At 43.4% G+C, this 18573-nt stretch overlaps 1 protein-coding gene across 2 annotated transcripts in view; it reads right to left on the reverse strand.

The window, feature by feature from the left end:
- Nucleotides 1-860: 860 nt before the first annotated feature.
- Nucleotides 861-18573, reverse strand: part of SIDT2 (SID1 transmembrane family member 2) — an 86832-nt gene continuing 69119 nt past the window's right edge. For both annotated transcript variants that reach the window (XM_040425977.1, XM_040425967.1), the window contains 12 exons: nucleotides 17898-17964; nucleotides 17727-17800; nucleotides 16190-16313; nucleotides 14493-14610; nucleotides 14252-14388; nucleotides 11614-11722; nucleotides 11445-11521; nucleotides 9776-9822; nucleotides 8375-8480; nucleotides 8183-8293; nucleotides 5729-5842; nucleotides 861-5604 (listed from right to left, as the gene is read on the reverse strand). In XM_040425977.1, the coding sequence (XP_040281911.1) occupies nucleotides 5542-5604; nucleotides 5729-5842; nucleotides 8183-8293; nucleotides 8375-8480; nucleotides 9776-9822; nucleotides 11445-11521; nucleotides 11614-11722; nucleotides 14252-14388; nucleotides 14493-14610; nucleotides 16190-16313; nucleotides 17727-17800; nucleotides 17898-17964 (1147 nt within the window). In that variant the 3' untranslated portion in view covers nucleotides 861-5541. The remainder of the gene's footprint in view (nucleotides 5605-5728; nucleotides 5843-8182; nucleotides 8294-8374; nucleotides 8481-9775; nucleotides 9823-11444; nucleotides 11522-11613; nucleotides 11723-14251; nucleotides 14389-14492; nucleotides 14611-16189; nucleotides 16314-17726; nucleotides 17801-17897; nucleotides 17965-18573) is intronic.

Raw genomic sequence — 18573 nt, forward strand, 5'->3', positions numbered from 1 at the left:
TAGCTATGTGACTGGTACTTTCACTTTGTGCCGGTCATCTAATGAACCTTATCTGTAAATTACTAACCGGTCAAACACTTAATTAAGCCACATTCTTATCAGTAAGATAAGGGCTGAGCTATAATGAGTGTTTATAATGTCAGAGACCAGAGATAAGGAGGCTGCTTCTAGAGCATCTCGGCTCTATTAAAAATATGGAATCAATTTTTCTGTACAAAGGCCAATTAGCTCATAATGAGTACAATGCACTAATAAAAAGAATTGCTCCCAAAGGTGTACATTTAAATCCATAATCCAGTTCATGCTGACTACCCGGGAGATCTAACCTGTTGCAAAAAAATACAGCAGATTTACATGACATCTAGAAAAATATAACCAAATTAAAGGGAACCTCTCTCCTCTCCTGACATGTCTGGTTTCGGAACTACTTGCATCCCCCATGTAATAGCAATTCTGGAGCATCTATTCCTATAACTCTACGTTGTATCATTCCTTGCACAGTCTGACAGCGGCACAGTCAGACTGTGCAGGGGCATTCACCCAACTGGTACCACCCATCTGGACCTCCATTGCAAGTTTCAAAAACCTCTGGCAGGAATTAGAGAGGAACAGCACAACATAGAGTCATAAGAATAGATGCTCCAGAATTGTTATTACAAAGGGGATGCAAGTAGTCACTAGAAAAGACATGTCAGGAGAGGGGACGGGTCCTCTTCTCCTGTGGGTGCTGTAAGAGAACCGTCACTTCCTATTTTTATATACTTATTATTTACAGGGTAAATGAAGTGGTGATTTGGCATGAGACACTGGTGGGTGAGGTGCGAGCAGCTGTAATTTTTAGACACACCGGTAATTTTATGATACGCCCCTTTTACCAGGCCCAGCCCTGTAACCCTTGACATCACACGGCTTTTTATACAGTGTTCCGCCCCCTCTCCTCTGCTGCCCCCTAGTGCACTTTGGGCACTGGGGCTGCGCCTAATGGCACATACAGTCAAAGCGCATGGAGAGAAGCAGCCCTTAATACTGTGCCAGAGAGATTTGCCAACTCTTCCTGAAATCTGGTAGGGGTCTCCTTAGTATCTCCTGGATGTTCTGGCAAGTATGATATTAAACAAGAAGTCAGAATTGTATTTGTGTGCTTGGGGCGTCCCAGCAGGACAAGCTCTTTATTAAGTCTGGGCTTACAGACTGTGGATCCTGCACGTGGGGGCGAAAACTTGTCCATCCGCAGCCATGATTTTGACCGTACAGTAATACTGCAAAATCATGATAGGAAGGTGGGTTTCGGCCTCACTGGGCAGCCAAGGCGTGTACCCAAGATCTCATCGCTTCCTGCACTGCGCAGGTCCTGAAAGTGTTCAAGCACAGCTGCAGATACAGGAGATATTACCGACTGTAGAAAGTGCAGCCGCCATCTAGGAAGGTTATGGACGTCCAGGGGCTGTATTTGGACCAGCACTTAATACATCTGTGCTGTAGAGGACACAGCTGCCATCTTGGGAACCTATGGACCCCAAAGATTGTTTAGAAGTGGGGGCTTTACAGTGCGGGCTAACATAGTCCTGAAGCATTTTACTTTTTTTTTTTTTTTTATGGCATTTCACGTCAGTGTATGGTGTTTTTGAAATTAATTGGGAAAGTGAACAACCCTTTAAAACGGCTGTAAGAAAAGGAAAGCTGCACTGTGAGTGGTTGTCTCCAGGTATCGGGGTATGCTGGGAGTTATATGTAGTTTTGCAATAGCTGGAGAACCACAGGTTAAAGAACACAACAAACAGGAAAATAAGGAGTTCTGTTCATCAATAACACAAGAGGATAATGACAACATTCACCAGTGTCCATAGCGCCCCTCTGTGGCAAATTACAGCATGTACATACACTGTAATCCATAAGTCTTTGGACAGATTGCATTAAAGGGGTATCCAAGCCAATAGTTAGGTGGCAAATGCTTCAAGGTTGAATACCACTTTAAAAGGTCATTGTTAGCAGGGCAATAAAGCGTTTTTTTTTGGGGGGTTTTTCCGGGACCAACGCCGAAGTCTTTGGATGCCAAGTGCACATGAAACAGGTTAGCCACTTTGTTAGGTACACATCTGCTGACAGATGCCCTTTAATTTCTTTTGCAGCTATTGGTAACATCTCAGGCATCCCTTGTGGTCTAAGTAAGTGAGGGGGTTAATAGTAATATCCTGGTGGTCTAGAGAGGTGTACAGAGTTCTCAGTGGGGAGGGAGAGAGAGATAAGCGGCAGCTAGACACCTCTAGTGGTGGCTTCTCTCCTTTGAGAACAAAGGGATCAAGTGTTGAAATACAATATGCCTGATCCTTCCCATACATATACGACAGTCGTACGGTCCCACCAAAATCGGCAGGTTCTGCTGACTTTACCCCTATTAGTAATACGGGCACATTGGTGGTCTAGGGCAGTGAAGGCTTTACCAGTACTGGAGGCTGTAGACTGCTCAGACATTGACTGATATCTGATGATGTTGTATGTCTATCACAGAGCAGCTCAAACACTCAGAGTCTCTGTGGGATGATGCAGCGCCTGTGTAATCCAAGTCTGAATAGGGGATATATGTCGGCCCACTTCAAGGATCAAGCGTATGTGCAAAATCCACCCAATCCTTCAGAGGAAGTTCTAAATCGTAGAACAGGGTTAGGCCACCTCCGGCACTCCAGCTGTTGTGAAACTACAACTCCCAACATGCATACTTGCTCTTCTCAGAACTCTCATAGAAATAAATGGAGCATGCTGGGAATTGTAGTTTCGCCACAGCTGAAGTGCCGAGGGTTGCTGACTAGTGTTGAGCGAACTTGTGTTTTAAGTTCGGCGTCTAAAGTTCGGGTTATCGAAGAATCGCGTTATGGATTCCGCTATCACGGACCATAACGGAATTTAGAATCCATAACGCGATTTTTCGATGACGCTGAACTTCAAGTTCGCCCAACGCTTTTGCTGACCCCGGTCTTAGAAGATAGAGCTCCAACGTGTGCTCTATCACACGCAGATGGTTTTGCCTAAACAGGGTGGTTTTGAAGTCATGCTCATGACTTTCAGCAAATCCAATTCAAATGAATGGGACAGTTGCAACAAACTTGCTACATGTGAATATTCCTTTACATGGATGCTCAAATCTGGACAGCTGCATCCTGGCTGTACAAGAACCCCTATGTATAATATGTAATGCACAATACACAGAGCTCAAAGGATCCTTAACCCTTTGCAGGTGTCTTTCAGGCACAGTAAACCATTACAGTTAATACAGTTTTTTTTTTTTTTTGTTTTTTTTTTATATCATTGACATTAGAAAGTCACAACTGTAGAGAACGCCGAGGAGAGTTTTTGGTAAAAGAAAGAAGTGAAGTATATTTCTGAAGCAAGGAGGCATCCTTTACACAGCGGAAAGAAAGCAACAGAATGTGATTATTATTTTTACTTTTTAGTGTACAGGTATTTCTCCATGTAATTTTTTTTTAAAGAGGTTGTTCCTGGGCAGGGGTCCGCAACCACCAGCACTCCAGTTGGGCAACTACAACCCCTAGCATACTCAATTCACGTCTATAGGAGTTGTAAGAACAGCTGAGCAAAAGTGCACGCGGGGAGTTGTTTTTACAATAGCTGGAGTGCGGAGAAGTCCTATATATCTGGGTACCATCGCTGATAACCACCCTGGTGGTCGAGGTCGGTGAAGGTTTTATCTACCTGCACTGAAGGTTGCAGGTTCCTCCATCTCTGGCTGTAGACTTCTCAGATATAGATATACCATACCATCAGATATTAGTCAACCACATTGCAGCTCAGACAATTAGAGTCTCTGTGGGATGATGGCCTGCTTTTCTAATCTGGCACAACCTCCTTAAAGGGGTATTCAGATTTTAATGATTACATTTTTTGTTTAGAGAACGGGAAGTCATACAGTTTTCCAATGTATCTGTATTCAAAATCTTGCTTACAGACCTTTATTACATCCCCACAATAGGATCTTTATTAAAAAAAAAAAAAAAAAAATGGTGTTGCCCGTTTTAGTCATGTAAAATGCATCCGTAGGACTAAAGATGGTGTCAGTCATGTGACCCCTGGCATTCAGTCACTGTGCAGATATCTAACAGGTGAATAGTAGTTTATTGAGATATACAGTATTACTGGCAGCAGCATCTCATCATGTCTGTCAGTGTAGAAGCACATCTAACATTGTTCTCCCTGTATGTGCCATGTTTGTAATTTTTTTACAGTTAACTTTATTAACATTACAACATCACCTAGAGACAGGAAGCCATTGTACAAATCCCCTAGAAACAGGCAGCCATGTTAACACAATACAGTAAAATAATTGTTATAATTGCCACAATGGTTTCCATGGGTCCTATGTAGTTATCCAATGGCAGTGTCCCGTGTGCTGACCCACCACATATACAGTATGCCAGGTAACACTGTTGCTTACTGAATGTCAGTGGGGTGTCACATGGCTGATGCTATGTTTCCGTTAGACCATGGATGCATTACACAGGACTGACTTAATCATGAACTATACCATTCTGCTGTGCAGAGAGGAGTCAACAACCTGATACAAGAAAGATATGTAAGCAAAATGTATACACCTATAAATAAATTAAAAAGATAAAAATCTGAATACCCCTTTAAGTGTACAATGGGATGTAAAAAACACGAAGAGTAGGCACATATTACCCTATACCTGAAATTAATGAAGATGTGGTCTACATCTGGCCCCATCTACTCAAAATCTTACATTTCAAGGGGTCTCCATTATAAATAAGATTTAGGGCTCCTATCTGCACAATGCTGACATGAACTACATTCACAGTACCTGGAGTATTCTAGCCTTATACTCTTGGCTAGAGGCGTCACGTTGTAAAGTATGAGAGATATTTGGACGTCGGTCATTGGACACTTGCAAGGATATGCAACAAGAAGAGGCTGATTCTCTATCTAGGGACCCAACATGGCCATTGAACACGTGAGAGTCTGGAGTCTAGTCTCCTCTGCAAATGATCAAACAGAACCAGACTGGTAGCAGTAGGAGCGGTACTTCTAGTAAGTCTACCGGGTAGGATTTATCCTCAGTGGAGACACAAATGCCTTAAATAAAAGTTGGGAACAAGAAGACCGGCCTTGATTGGTGTGTCCCTGCTGTCCACGGCCACTGTTGCACGCACACAATCATTACCACCAGTTGTAGATAACCAGCAGTAGGCCAACCGTCTACATGATTTCAGCACTGCAGCATAAAGCCATATAATGGCCAAGAGGCTGGGCTCTGAATAAGCTCAGTTTTTGGCAACAGGAAACACCACACTGCCACACTGTGGCCAATGTACAAAGTACAATGTTTGACAAAAAAAGGCAGCCTCTATGACCTAGCATAAATTGGTGGCACATCCCCTTATCTGAGATATAGGTCTCTGGACGGTGGGTATCTGGACGGATAATCTTTCTCCAGGATGGTTTCATTTCTCTCACCCCGCGGCAGCTCAGACCTACAATTCGCTACGGTAGTATCGTCCATTGTGGCACGTTTCAGAATACGTAAATCTTGTCTCTCTGTACATCATCCAGATCATCGTCCAGACACAGCAGAACCTGGGAAAGAGAAACATCCAAAATGAGCCATTTTGTGAGCCTGCTTTTTGGAAACCTCAGATCCATAGATTATTGATAGCGTGCCCCCCCCCCCCAAATAAAATTTCTGGATAAGAGAACTTACAAGAAATGAACCAAACATTGCAATGGAGGAGAGGAAATGCCAAATATCATGGTCATCGAAGAATCCAAGTAAAATACAATCTCGGTTGTGCTCCCGAGATTCAGCTGGAGTTTTCTGAATATAGATATTAAAAAAAAAAAAAAAAAATGTTATTAGGCGAAAGTCACACGATGTTAAAATAGCAACATGCAAGAATATTTTAAATTCCTTAGATTATGTGTAGGAGAAGTGGCCATTTACATTGGATCATATAATATCTGGCCCAGAAGATGTGAAAAAGGAGCCGTCTGCCTCAAGACGTCTACTACTGCCATCCTTAGGTCCCTTTCACACGAGCGAGTTTTCCGCGCGGGTGCAATGCGTGATGTGAACGCATAGCACCCGTACTGAATCCTGACCCATTCATTTCTATGGTGCTTTGTACATGAGCGTTGTTTTTCACGCATCAGTTCTGCGTTGCGTGAAAATCGCAGCAAGCTCTATATTCTGCGTTTTTCACACAGCCCTGGCCCCATAGAAGTGAATGGGGCTGCGTGAAAAACGCATTGCATCCGCAAGCAAGTGCGGGTGCGATGCGTTTTTCACTGATGGTTACTAGGAGATGTTGTTTGTAAACCTTCAGTTTTTTATCACGCGCGTGAAAAACGCATCAAAACGCATTGCACCCGTGTGGAAAAAACTGAACAACTAAACGCAACCGCAGACAAAACTGACTGAACTTGCTTGCAAAATAGTGCGAGTTTCACTGAACGCACCCTGAACGCATCCTGCCCCAATCCGCAACGCCCGTGTGAAACCAGTCTTACAGAAGAGGTTTTTCACACTGTCTGATCAGGGGCCCCACCTGGTGTAGAAAAATACTACTTCTGCTGGATATTACAGGATTAGGAACAGTGAATATTTCTTTAAACACAGTGCCGAAAAGGCTCAAGACGCCGTTTGAAGGGGCAGCATTCAGGAGGTCTGGAGATCTCCATATGCAGGGACTCTGGCCATCTAGGACTGTAAAGGATGAATTAAACTGGCCATACACATTTGATCTATGTTGGCCGATCTCGGTAGGTTCAGATGACCATCTATTATGTATGGGGCCTCCACACTTTTTCCCGGTGGCTAATGTTGCTGGAGATAAGGCTCCAGCTGTTGGATTTCAACTGCCTGGTCCTTGTCTTCTCAGGAGATAATCTGCTTCCCATACAGTACATATGCATGCTCCGACTAGTCAAGCATGCATTCGTATGAGAGGAATAGCTGCTAGCTAAACAAGCATTCACAGCAAGAATGGATCGCTTTAGCGTGTTGAAACGTATAATCCTCTCTTGCACAGCTTGTTCTCAGACAAAGAGGTTGTTGTCCGGCTTTGGGCAGACTTTAGAATCTGACGCCCAAGTACCAATACATCTTCACCTGTTCCCCCAGGGTGCTATTCTTCCAGTCCCCATCCTGTAAACTCCCAGACAGAAGGTTTCATGTGCGCCTGAGCAGCCAGTGATGTGTCCCCAAGCAGCATGTGACACAGCAGCATCACCACTGAGGACAGTCACTTGCTGTGGCGGCGCATGTGACCCTGTCCGTCAGGAAGTTTATAGCACAGGGACTGGAAGACTGCAGAAGGAGACCAGGTACCCAGAAAGTGCTGATAAATTCACCAAATGTATGAACGAGCTGATCATCAGCATGCCAGACTGAACAGGCAGATCAGAGAGAGTTTAACTTGATAACCACCCACCATGTCCATCATGTGGTGCTTGGCTTTAAACCTGTGTCATTGTAAATGTATGGCAAGGGGTAAAAGGGGGTTTCTGGGTGTTTAATACTGATGACCTATCCTCAGGATGGATCAATATCAGATCAGCAGGGATCCAACACTTGGCACCGCTGCTGATCAGTTGCTTGCAGAGGCTGTGGTGCATGGTGAATGCTGCAGCCTCCTCACAGCTTACCAAGCACAGTGCCGTCCACTGCACACCGGCTGTACTTGGAATTGAAGCTCAGATCCATTCACTTAAATGGGACGTGGGACTGAGCTGCAGCTAGGCCATGTGACATTATGGGCCTGGGAGGAGGCAGCAGTGCATCTCTTTAAGCAGTTGATTGTTGGGGGTGCCCGGATTCCGACCCCCCAAAGATCAGATATGGATGACCAATCCTGAGGACAGACCATCTATATAAAACACTTGGAAAATCCCTTTAAAGCTCCTGCAACATTATAATTTGGGAAAAAAGTGATATTTATGTATGTATTTTAACAATCTTCCAAAAAACAAAAAAACAAACTACATAATTTACGAATAAGCAGTTATGTGTCACAAAAATGATTCTGATAGCCCAATGAAAAAACTATTAGGGCCGATAAAACAACTTGTGCGCTAACGCACAATAAAATGTCTGGTCATTAAGGGGTTAAAAGGGGTTTGTATAGGCAGCTTCACAAGACCCTCTTTCCAGCCTTACCTGCCAGGTACTAAGTCCTTGGAAGAAGAAGAACAGCGCGAATCCCCAGACCACAGATGTGCACGCGATACAAAGTAATGGGAGCGGAAGGATCCGTTCTCCACTGCGAAGCTAATTGTACAGATGGGAAACAGACATTGTAATTCTGGTTGGTAAAAGGGAAACCAGTTCAGAAAACGTTTAATTTCTCACCTTCATGATGATGTAGAAAGCAAAGTAAAGCAGCAAGTTACAGATTCCAATGGCGAGAAGGTAAGAGGCAAAATCATTTGGTCGCACAATGAGGCCAAATGCTGCCCTGGAGAAACAATGAAAACATGCATCATTGGCTTATGGCTCCAATAAAATCACTGAAGGACAAACATGCAATCTGTTTAACCCCCTAATATTCACACCAATGTCACTGAAGCCCCCTTTGTTGAATAGTCTGGAGACTATGTTTTTCAGGAAATTGGAGGGAGTCCCAGATCATGGACCTTGAAGGGGTTCTCCGGTTTCATCATGATTTTTTTTTTATCTGTCCCATATACTTGTTTTACATGTCAGCACTTTCAGTCCTCAGCATCAATGCATCCTGGCAGGATACTTACATGCAGAACTTCCTATTTTCCCCAGCTTCTAACCAGCATGCTTTGCTCTCTAATGTTTGACAGGGTTTGCTCCACCTAGTTAATATGGCGAGGGGAGATGTAGGGGATGTGACTACTACAGAGGGAACAGTGTAGCAGGCGTATGCCCTGAGAAACATTATAGAGCAAAGCCGGGTTTGATTAGAAAACCAAGCAGGAAGCTGAGGAAAACAGGAAGTTCTGCTTGTAAACATCCTGCCAGGATGCAGTGATGCCGAGAACAGGGCAACTAAAGTGTTGACATAAAAAACTGATATATTGGGCAAAAAAAAAAAAGTGGTGTTTGGGGTAGTCTGGAGAAAAAAAAACAACGTATTATTAAACTGGAGAACCCATTTAACTATTTTGCACTTATCTTTGAATTTGAACAAATGTTAAGAGGGAACATAAATCTGGATTTCATCTAATTCAGACATCAAGTCATTGATGGAGATTTACTAAGCTGAAGGCGCCAAAATTCTGGCGGTAGTCTGTGCCAAAAAACCGCCATACTTGTTTTGCACCACAGTTTCTCTGCCTCACTAGACAAAGGCTGTGGCTTACAGGACAAGGGTGTGACACAGAGAGAGGGGACAAGGCTTAAAATGAGACAGTGTGTGATCTACTGTGACAAATCTTGTGCATCTTTAAGACTGCTTGGTCTAAGCTTACATTAGACGGGATTAGTATATCTGCTCTATGTACACATGATAAACTGGGCAGTGGCGAGTACTGGCAAGTGTGGGAATGGTACTAAGGTAAGAAGATCACAATTTCGACCCCATTACTTCATTTTTTAATGCAGTTTTATTATAGCCGAGAAGGGACAATGGAAAAGAATAAAAGTTCAGAGTCTATTATAATCCACCTCCATTTAGGTTCCACTGCATCAAGATGCAAGGTGTATCCTGCGCCTACGTTTTCATTCATTTATATTTTTATTTTACTCAGAAATGATACTTTCCAGTAGAATACAAATACTCACAAAGACCAGTTTATGATGTTCGCCATTACAAGTAGCACCATGCGGTCCTGGAAGAATTGTATGAATGTTAGAGTAATGTAAATGCAATTGGGAAAATTCAGGGAGAAGAGAGGGGCAGAATGGGGAGAGTGTAAAAATGACAGAAGGGGAGAGCAAGAGAAAGACAAGGATGGAAGAGGGTAAGAGAGAGAAGGATAATGGTAGAGGAAAGAGAAGAAAAAGAGAGCGAGAGGAGGGCATAAGATAGAGGGGGAATGAGAGAAAGGCAGGGGAGGACGCCAGGTAGATGGGGTGAGAACGAGGACCTAAGATAGAGCTGGCGAAAGACAAATAAATAAGGATATCATGTAAAGGGGGCAAGAGCAAAAAAGGATGAATGGTACAGTAGAGGGGGCAAGAGAGCGAGAAGATGTAATGTAGAGGAGGCGAGAGAGAAGGACATAAGGTAGAGGAAGATGCCAGGTAGAGGGGGCGTGAAAGAGAAGGTCCTAAGGTACAGTTGGAGAAAAAAATAGGAAGATATGAGGTAGAGGGTAAAGAAAAAAAAAATAATATGGTATGGTATGTTGGTGGTGAGATAGAAGCATGTAAGGGAGAGAGAGAGAAAAAAAGAGAGAAGGTAAGAGAGAAAGGGGAGGGAGAGAGAAGAGTATGTAAGGAACAGGGGGAGAGAGAAGGGGTTAAAGGGCAGAGAGGGAGAAAGAGATAGGGAGAAGGATGTAAAGGTCCATTCACACGACCGTAGGCTGTCCGTGCCCGTATTGCTTACAGCAAACGGCGGTTCAGCAATAGAGGGGCACCGGCCATGTGAACTTGAATTGGTCCACCATCCGCAAGATACGGTGCAGAGCAGAGGCATGGATTGAAAACCCACAAAAGTGCTTCCGTGGGATTTTTGGTCCGTGCCTCAGCACCACAAAAAATAGGACATGTGCTATCTTTTGCCGTATATTGCGGATTGTGGACCCATTCAAGTGAATGGGTCCACGCCGCAATACGGGATTCACATGGCCAGTGTCAATGCATTGTGGACCGCAAATTGCAGTCCGCATCACGGGCACATACGTCTTACGTTCCTGTGAATGTACCCTAAGGTAAAGGAAGCGAGTAAGAAGGATGTAATGTAGAGGGAGGGACAGATCAAAAAAGATAAGGAGGGAGTCAAAGGAACTGAAAAAGGAGGGTTAGAGGAACGAGGCAAGTATGGCAGTGTAAGATACCAAAGTAACTTGGTGACAATAAGTGATAGAGAAAGAGTGAAGAACACTAAAGGAAATAATGGTGAAATCAAATTGCCAATGCACTTCTCCCATTCTCCCAGGCTTGAGACAATAAAATATAACATTTTAATTGACTTTCTAAAAGATACATATTTCTCAATATAAATCTTCCAAATGTTTTAAGCCCTTATTTTACGGGAATCCCAGTTTCTCTTCCGCCCTGGCATTTTGGCCGATAGAAGGCAGTGTTGTAGAAAGGAGTAGAAGAGAACAGGCACCTGCTCAAGACATCCACTTGTAAGATTCCCTGGCCACTTACCATCATATCCCTGACTATAAAATACATTTATACACATGAAGAGAGAAAAGAAATGATATGATATGATAAGACACCTATATGTAGAGCCTAAAGCATATACAAATGGTGCTGGACGTAGGAAACGACTCACCACATACATCGGGGGGCTACACTGCCTCACACAGTCGGTGTACAGAACCTGCAGGATGCGGCGCAGGATCCCAGAGTCTGGAGAAAGAACAGAAAGCGTCAGAAAATTACTGTTGAAGTGAAGATTGGTAAATTTATTTCCGGTCGTCTGTAACCAGTGTGACATTTACCTAACCTCCAGCGACCCACATAATAAAGCTGGGTGCTCAGCAGCATCGTAAACACTATATGAATCACAGAAAACACAATCCAAAAAATGGTATTTCCTTTCCCAAACACCTGAATAAAATAAAAAAAATAAAAATAAAAAAAAGATTGGTTACTAAAGATAGACTCATCAGATTGTATGACATATTAATCTATATGTAAATATTTAGTTGGTGGTGAATGTTTTTTCTAGACATTTTTTAAGTCAATCCATGCATACCAGCTTGTGTTGAGAGTGTTCTTCTCTGTTTGAGCTTTTGGCACAATAGAGTCTCACTTAGCAGTCTCTGTCAGACCATCAGTCAGGCCAGGGAGAAGTGAGGGGTGGTAACTCAATCCCACACCTCCCCTGTGCTATCCCTGCAGTGTGGCTAGTCAGGGCTTCTCACATTATATACATCAATGCCAGCATGTTTATCTAGAGACAACAATTGAACATTCCAGCCCTCTGTCATTCCAGCCCTCCACCTACTACTGCAAGGAGGATTACCTTGCAGATAAACCCTTCCCTGTGCAGTCATAACCTGAGATTACTTTATCACTCAGAAACTTTCTCCCTTGGAGATTACTACTGCAGATGACCAATAGCTTGTATTTCATTTTCCATGACATGGGACTGCAGACCAAAAAAAAAATATAGACAAAAATGTGAAAAAAATAAAAATATTTTCTATTAAAGGGGTTTTCCCATCTCAACATTTATGTCATATCGCTTGGATATGCCACAAATGTCAAATGCCAGAAGTGAGATCCCCTTCTGTTGCCAGAACGGGGCCTCCACAGTAGTGTGGGCGACACTGTGCATTGCCCAGTCTATTAAGAGCCTCTGCTTGGGTAGTACACTGCCTCAGGTACATGAAAGTGTAGCTATACCTTTAGGGTGTGCGTACAATCTAAGACTGAGAATGACCAATTAAAGCCTATTTTATAACTGGAAAACTAACTGTATCCTGTGGAGGTCTAAGGCTAGTTTCACACATGCGGTACAGCTCCTACGCGCAGCGGTTTCTGTCCTTTATAGTTACTGGACAACTCAGATAGGCTGTTCTCTACCGGAATGCTGTGCCGCAAATGTGAAACTAGCCCAACGGGATGGCCACGGGGAGGAAATTCTGTTGCAGATTTTGCAGCATTCCCACAGTGAATTCTGCATGTTACATGTAGATTCGGCACAGATTTCCCCATAGAAACATAGAATGTGTCGGCAGATAAGAACCATTTGGCCCATCTAGTCTGCCCAATATACTGAATACTATGAATAGCCCCTGGCCCTATCTTATATGAAGGATGGCCTTATGCCTATCCCATGCATGCTTAAACTCCTTCACTGTATTTGCAGCTACCACTTCTGCAGGAAGGCTATTCCATGCATCCACTACTCTCTCAGTAAAGTATGGCTCTAAAAGGGTCAAATCTGCAGTACAAACTGACACGCTGCAGATCTAAAATTAAAATTTACACCGCAGACTATTTCTCACTGTGTATGAATGAGATTTCTTAAAATCTCGTCCTCTTTTCTGGTACTGTAGATTGTTTATGCATTTGCCGTCCACAAATCCGTGGCTGCAAATCCCCAGTGCATCCGTCCTGTACGGTAAAGGGAACCATACACATAAGATGTATGTGGGTGTCATGCCCCGCTCTTACGATGTGCGGAGGTCGGCCAGGATAGCAGCACGAGTTTAGTGTTTGTTTTGGAGCCGTGCTGGATCCGCCTCTCATCAGGTGCACTGGGTGGGGTCATTAGTTTAAATAGCACACCATCCCAGTGCTCTGAGCGGATTATAGGAATCATTGTGGTCTTGGAAGCTAGGAAGGAAGGTTGTCTGTTCCAGCTCAGAAAGATAAGTGTGATTTCAAGTTTGGTTGTTTTGTGTCATCTCTCCCATCCAGGTTCTGTGCGAGCAGGCTGCTCCTATTTCCCCTCTTCACCATCTTAGGGAATTTAGGGTGTTTCAGCCCAGGCACGGGGACACATCATACCTACCATAAAGGTCTGCATGTGGGCTGAGCAGTGCAGGGAAAGAGGTCAGGGATTAGCTAGGAGGTGACCCTTCCCCTGTCTCTCGCCCAGAGCCTGGTTGGTGGGTTATCTCTGAGTCTGAGTGCACGCCCGCCGTGACAGTGGGTCGACCATCTACAATGATGTCTTCACTTTCCCTTGACGGCAGGTGTACCAAATAAAAGGTCGGGCATGTTGGCTATTAACACGCTCAATCTTTTTGTTCTGTTGGGAGAGAAACCTTTACCATAGGTGTCTGGCAGCAGCTTATTCCCCTCTCCCTATTGAGAACACATGAACACTCGACCAAGCCCAGGGTGCATGTGCACGTGGGGACCAGAAGGAATAGCTGTTGGCCAAACAAGTGTGCGACTGACAGCTAACTTAGGTTTATGGCCAGACATACATGGAAAAAGGACTCAAAGACTGCACCCAGGGACAACGCTTCTATAAAACTCTTCCTGGGGCTCTTCCCCTTTTGCACTAAGGTGCAGATGAGGGAACTCCGGCAAGACGGGCGTTAAGGCAATGGATACATATATGAACATACACTTCTGCTGACAATGGCTTCCATATAAAACTCTACATAATTCACTTACTACACCAATGACAGAGAAGAAAATGACAATGGCTAGACAAGCGTAGGCACTGTAAGCACTGGCATTAATATCCGGGTGTCTCTTCTGATATAACTTCAACATGCACAGTCCGGCAATCATATACATGAAGGACGTATCTATAAAAAAAAAGTCAAGAAAGGTGATAGCATAAAAACAAGCATGAAATTGATTTCTGGAAGATAAAATATAGGAATAAGAAGTGATTACCATAAATACTAACCAAATTGGAAGTTGGTGTAATTTGGACACACGTGGTAACATGCACTGAGCAGACCTTCCATCATCAGAGCCGTGCCCATAGCATAGAAGAGACCAAAGTGTTTGGGGATCCCACATTCCTGAGCACAAACAGAATGAGAAATATGGATATAAATGTAAATAATAGACGAGAGGCCATTTCAAATTATATCCAAGATATATAGCAAAACCGTGGGAGACGTAAAGAGTAACCATCAAGCTTCTGATTGGTAAGGGTCTTTGTGCTGTGACCCTTCCTTCCTGTTGGTTCTCCTCAGACTTCTATGAACAGAGATGAAGCGGCACAGCACCCCATTTTAGTAATCGACGAGGTTCTTAGCATTCAGACTCCAAAGATGAAAACTTACGACATGGTTGTTAAAAGGGTTATCAATAGGAGATCCACGGCGGTCCAACTCCCAACACCCCGCAGATCGGGTGTTTGATGAGGCCCGTGGAGTTCCGGTGAGTGCTCCTGCCTCTTTCTAGGCCAGTGATGTAATGTTCATTGGTCACAGAGCCTGTGTACAGCTCAGGTCCATTCTAGTGAATGGGCCTGGGCTGTAATACCAAGCTCAGCCACTATACAATCTGTGGTGCTGTGCTTGGTATGCTGTGGAGAAGCCACAATGCTGAGCTGAGCCAGGGCCTCTTCAAACAGCTTATCGGCAGAGGTGCCAGGAGTCAGACCACCACTGATCAGATATTGCTACCAATCCTGAGAACAGGCCATCATTACTGAACTCATGGAAAACTCCTTTAAATAGGTACTCTTTGATTAGCAGTTTACATGGTAAATATAGTAGTTAGAAGGGAAGAGCATTTCCTCATATAACAGGTAATATAGGTGTCCCTTTCAATTTTACTAAAAATGTTACTTCGTAAAGGCTATGTACACCTTCGGAGGCAATTTTTGTTTATGATTGCATGTTACTCATTGTTGGCTAAAAATCATATTTGGAATTGGCCTTTATTAAAAATATTGAGCCATTCTGTCACAAAGGGCTAACTGTTTTTCTAGCTGGTACTTTAATTTTGTGCCCGTCAGCTAATAAATCTTATCTCTAAATTACTAAGAGGTCATAAACACTTATTTAGACCACAGTCTTATCAGTAAGATAAGAGCTGAGCTATAATGAGTGTTTATAAGGTCAGAGAGCAGAGATAAGGAGCCAGTCAGCTCCCCAACTGACGGAAAAGATAGAAAATCCAGAGGCTGCTTCTAGAGCAGGGATGCTCAACCTGCGGCCCTCCAGCTGTTGCAAAACTACAACTCCCAGCATGCCCTAATAGCTGTAGGCTGTCCAGGCATACTGGGACTTGTAGTTTTGCAACAGCTGGAGGGCCGCAGGTTGAGCATCCCTGCTGTACAGCATCTCAGCTCTGTACAGAAAAAAGGACTCCATATTTTTAATAAAGACCAATTTAAAAAAATGATTTTTAGCTCAAAATGAGTACAATGCAATAATAAAAATAAATTGCCCCCAAAGGTGTACATAGCCTTTAATTTTTAAGGTTTATAAGAAAGCTCAGTGACAACCAAAAAGGGACCACTACAGCCCACACATGGGTTGTCACTTGGCTTTCCAAGAGGTTTAATTGTCAGTAGTTGTTGTTCAGAACAGTTTCTCCAGTTATAAATGTATAAATCCATGTAGATATAGTGCAGCTCCTCCTTACCTCCATCTGCCCCTTAATGTACATGCGGCAGTGGTTGTGATGGAGCTCTTTATGTAGCACAATGATGAGGAAAAGCAACCCCAACATGATGTAGCCTAGGTTGCTGAGAATGTTGTTAAAAGCACTGGAAAAAAAACATCAATAATTAAAGCATAAAATAGACATATACCACACAATAATGTAGTGGGTTACTGAACATGAAGCTTTATTTCCCCGGCTAATACATCAGGCCCAGTTACAGGGGAAATGAGCTATTACATAGTCATATTATAATAACCCAAAGACTCTTATGAGGGCAAAGACGTATAAAAATAAATAACTACAAAATGAATGCATAACTTTAACAAAAAATAATAATTTTATATAATATATATATATATCTCTATCTATCCATCTATCTATCTATCATTTATAGCCCTGCCCCTGAGGAACCAAAATTGTACATCCCTGATAGGAATGAAAAGGGGGACAAAACTGAAATATCTGCTTCGGTGGCACTTTGTCTCTTTATGAATCACGAAAAATAAGACACAAAAATGATTGCAATAACAAACCAAAAACTTGTTAAAGCTTGCACTAGCATGTACTACAAAAAAAAAAAAAAAAGAAGAAAGAAGAGGAACTATGCCAGGAGAACCAAGAGAAAATGGCCTGGTCTTAATTAAGGGAACCTGTCACCAGAAAAAACACTGATAAACCAGGCACAATGCTTTGTAGGTCTAGCTCAGCGGAATGTAATGATACCTTTCACTTAGCAATCTGTTGCTTCATTCTGGAGAAAAATTACTTTGATTTAATCCATATGCAAATGAGCAGTTAAGTGCACCAAGGGCGACCCCAAGGCACTTTGTGCACCATTGCTCCTCCTGCTTCCTCTGCCAGCCCCTCACTTTCCTTCTTGATTGACAAGGCCAGGTGAGATGACTGCAGGAACCTGGCCCTGTTAAGCAAGAAGGAGCAGGAGAGGCTGGCTGAGGGAGCAGGAGGAGCAAAGGTGCAGTGACTTGGGCCCGCCCTCAGTGCACTTAACTGCTCATTTGCATATGGATTAAAAGTATTTTTTCTCCAGAATAAAGCAACCAATCGCTAAGTGTAAGGTATCATTGCATTCAGCTGAGGTAGACCTACAAGACATTGTGCCTGGTTTATCAGAAAACCTTTTTGTGACAGGGTAACCAGACTCTGTCTTTAACAGATTTAAAATAAATGAGGACGAGCTGTAATACTAGACACAGCCCACAGATGTCAGTGATGCTAGACCTGAACCCCCCCATTTAAGTCATATACCAAGGAAATGCCATCAATCTTTCATTCTGCTGTTTAATAATGTCCCATGTTGTCCCAATTTGATGGGATTAGAACCGTATTTTATGGGATGAGAGTATATCGGCATTTATAGGGTTACTAGCAAATGATCAGAAGATGACTAATATTGGATTATTTGTAAAATTGCAAAGAAAACTATTCCCATAGACTGATAATTGTGCAAATATTCACTCAAAATGAATAAGGAACAGCCTCCCAGACAAGCTGTTACCTCAATGATCCGAGGGGATGAGCGCACAAGAAGTTATAATAGCAAATATCCTGATTCCCTGTTACATTGACCACCTAGAAACAGAGACCAGAGAAAGAATGCGTTATGTCTGGATGTATAAAAGGGAAGGTGACGGCATACATAAAGGTCACGGCGTCTCGATTCTCTCACCGTTTGGTAAGTTATAACAAGCTGCACGACTGGCAGGGCGTAGAAAACCGCAATCGTGGAGATGTTCCTGCAGACGGGACACAAGGAATTAGGCAAGAGTAGGATAGGTGCAAAGACTGTGGGGGTCATTTACTAAAGACCGTGTTTCAGATACTGGTCTTCGGAAAACCCTGATGGGCGGAAGATCCGACCAAATCATTGGCGCAGGCCTGTTAATACATTTCTCACACTTTCTGCTGTCCGTGTTCCAGAACCAAAAACTACTCCGGTCAGGAGCTGGAGTAGGTTTTCAGCGCAATGTGCAGAAAACATTGCCAGTGGTCTGCCCCCTCCCCCATGCACCCCACCCACTTTTTAAAAAAGTGGCAAAGGTGTCTGAAATCGCTAAAGTGGTAAAATGTGACGCGAAATGTCACCTACGACAAAATGTGCAACTTTTTCTATACCAAAAAAACTGGCCCCCATATGTTCACTTACATGATACACTAAAACGTGGGCAGCAGCTGTCAGCCATCTCTAGGCATAGGGGTCCTCATCCTCCAGAACATCAGCTGCTGTGGAACTACAACTCCCAGCATGTCCCATTCAAGTCGAGCAAGTGTGCTTTCTGGGAGTTGTAGCGTCGCAACAGCTGGGAGTGCAGGAGGTTGCTGATCCCTGTGCTTGCGAATCCAGG

Source organism: Bufo bufo, chromosome 1 (genome assembly GCF_905171765.1).
Source record: "Bufo bufo chromosome 1, aBufBuf1.1, whole genome shotgun sequence".
NCBI lineage: Eukaryota > Metazoa > Chordata > Amphibia > Anura > Bufonidae > Bufo > Bufo bufo.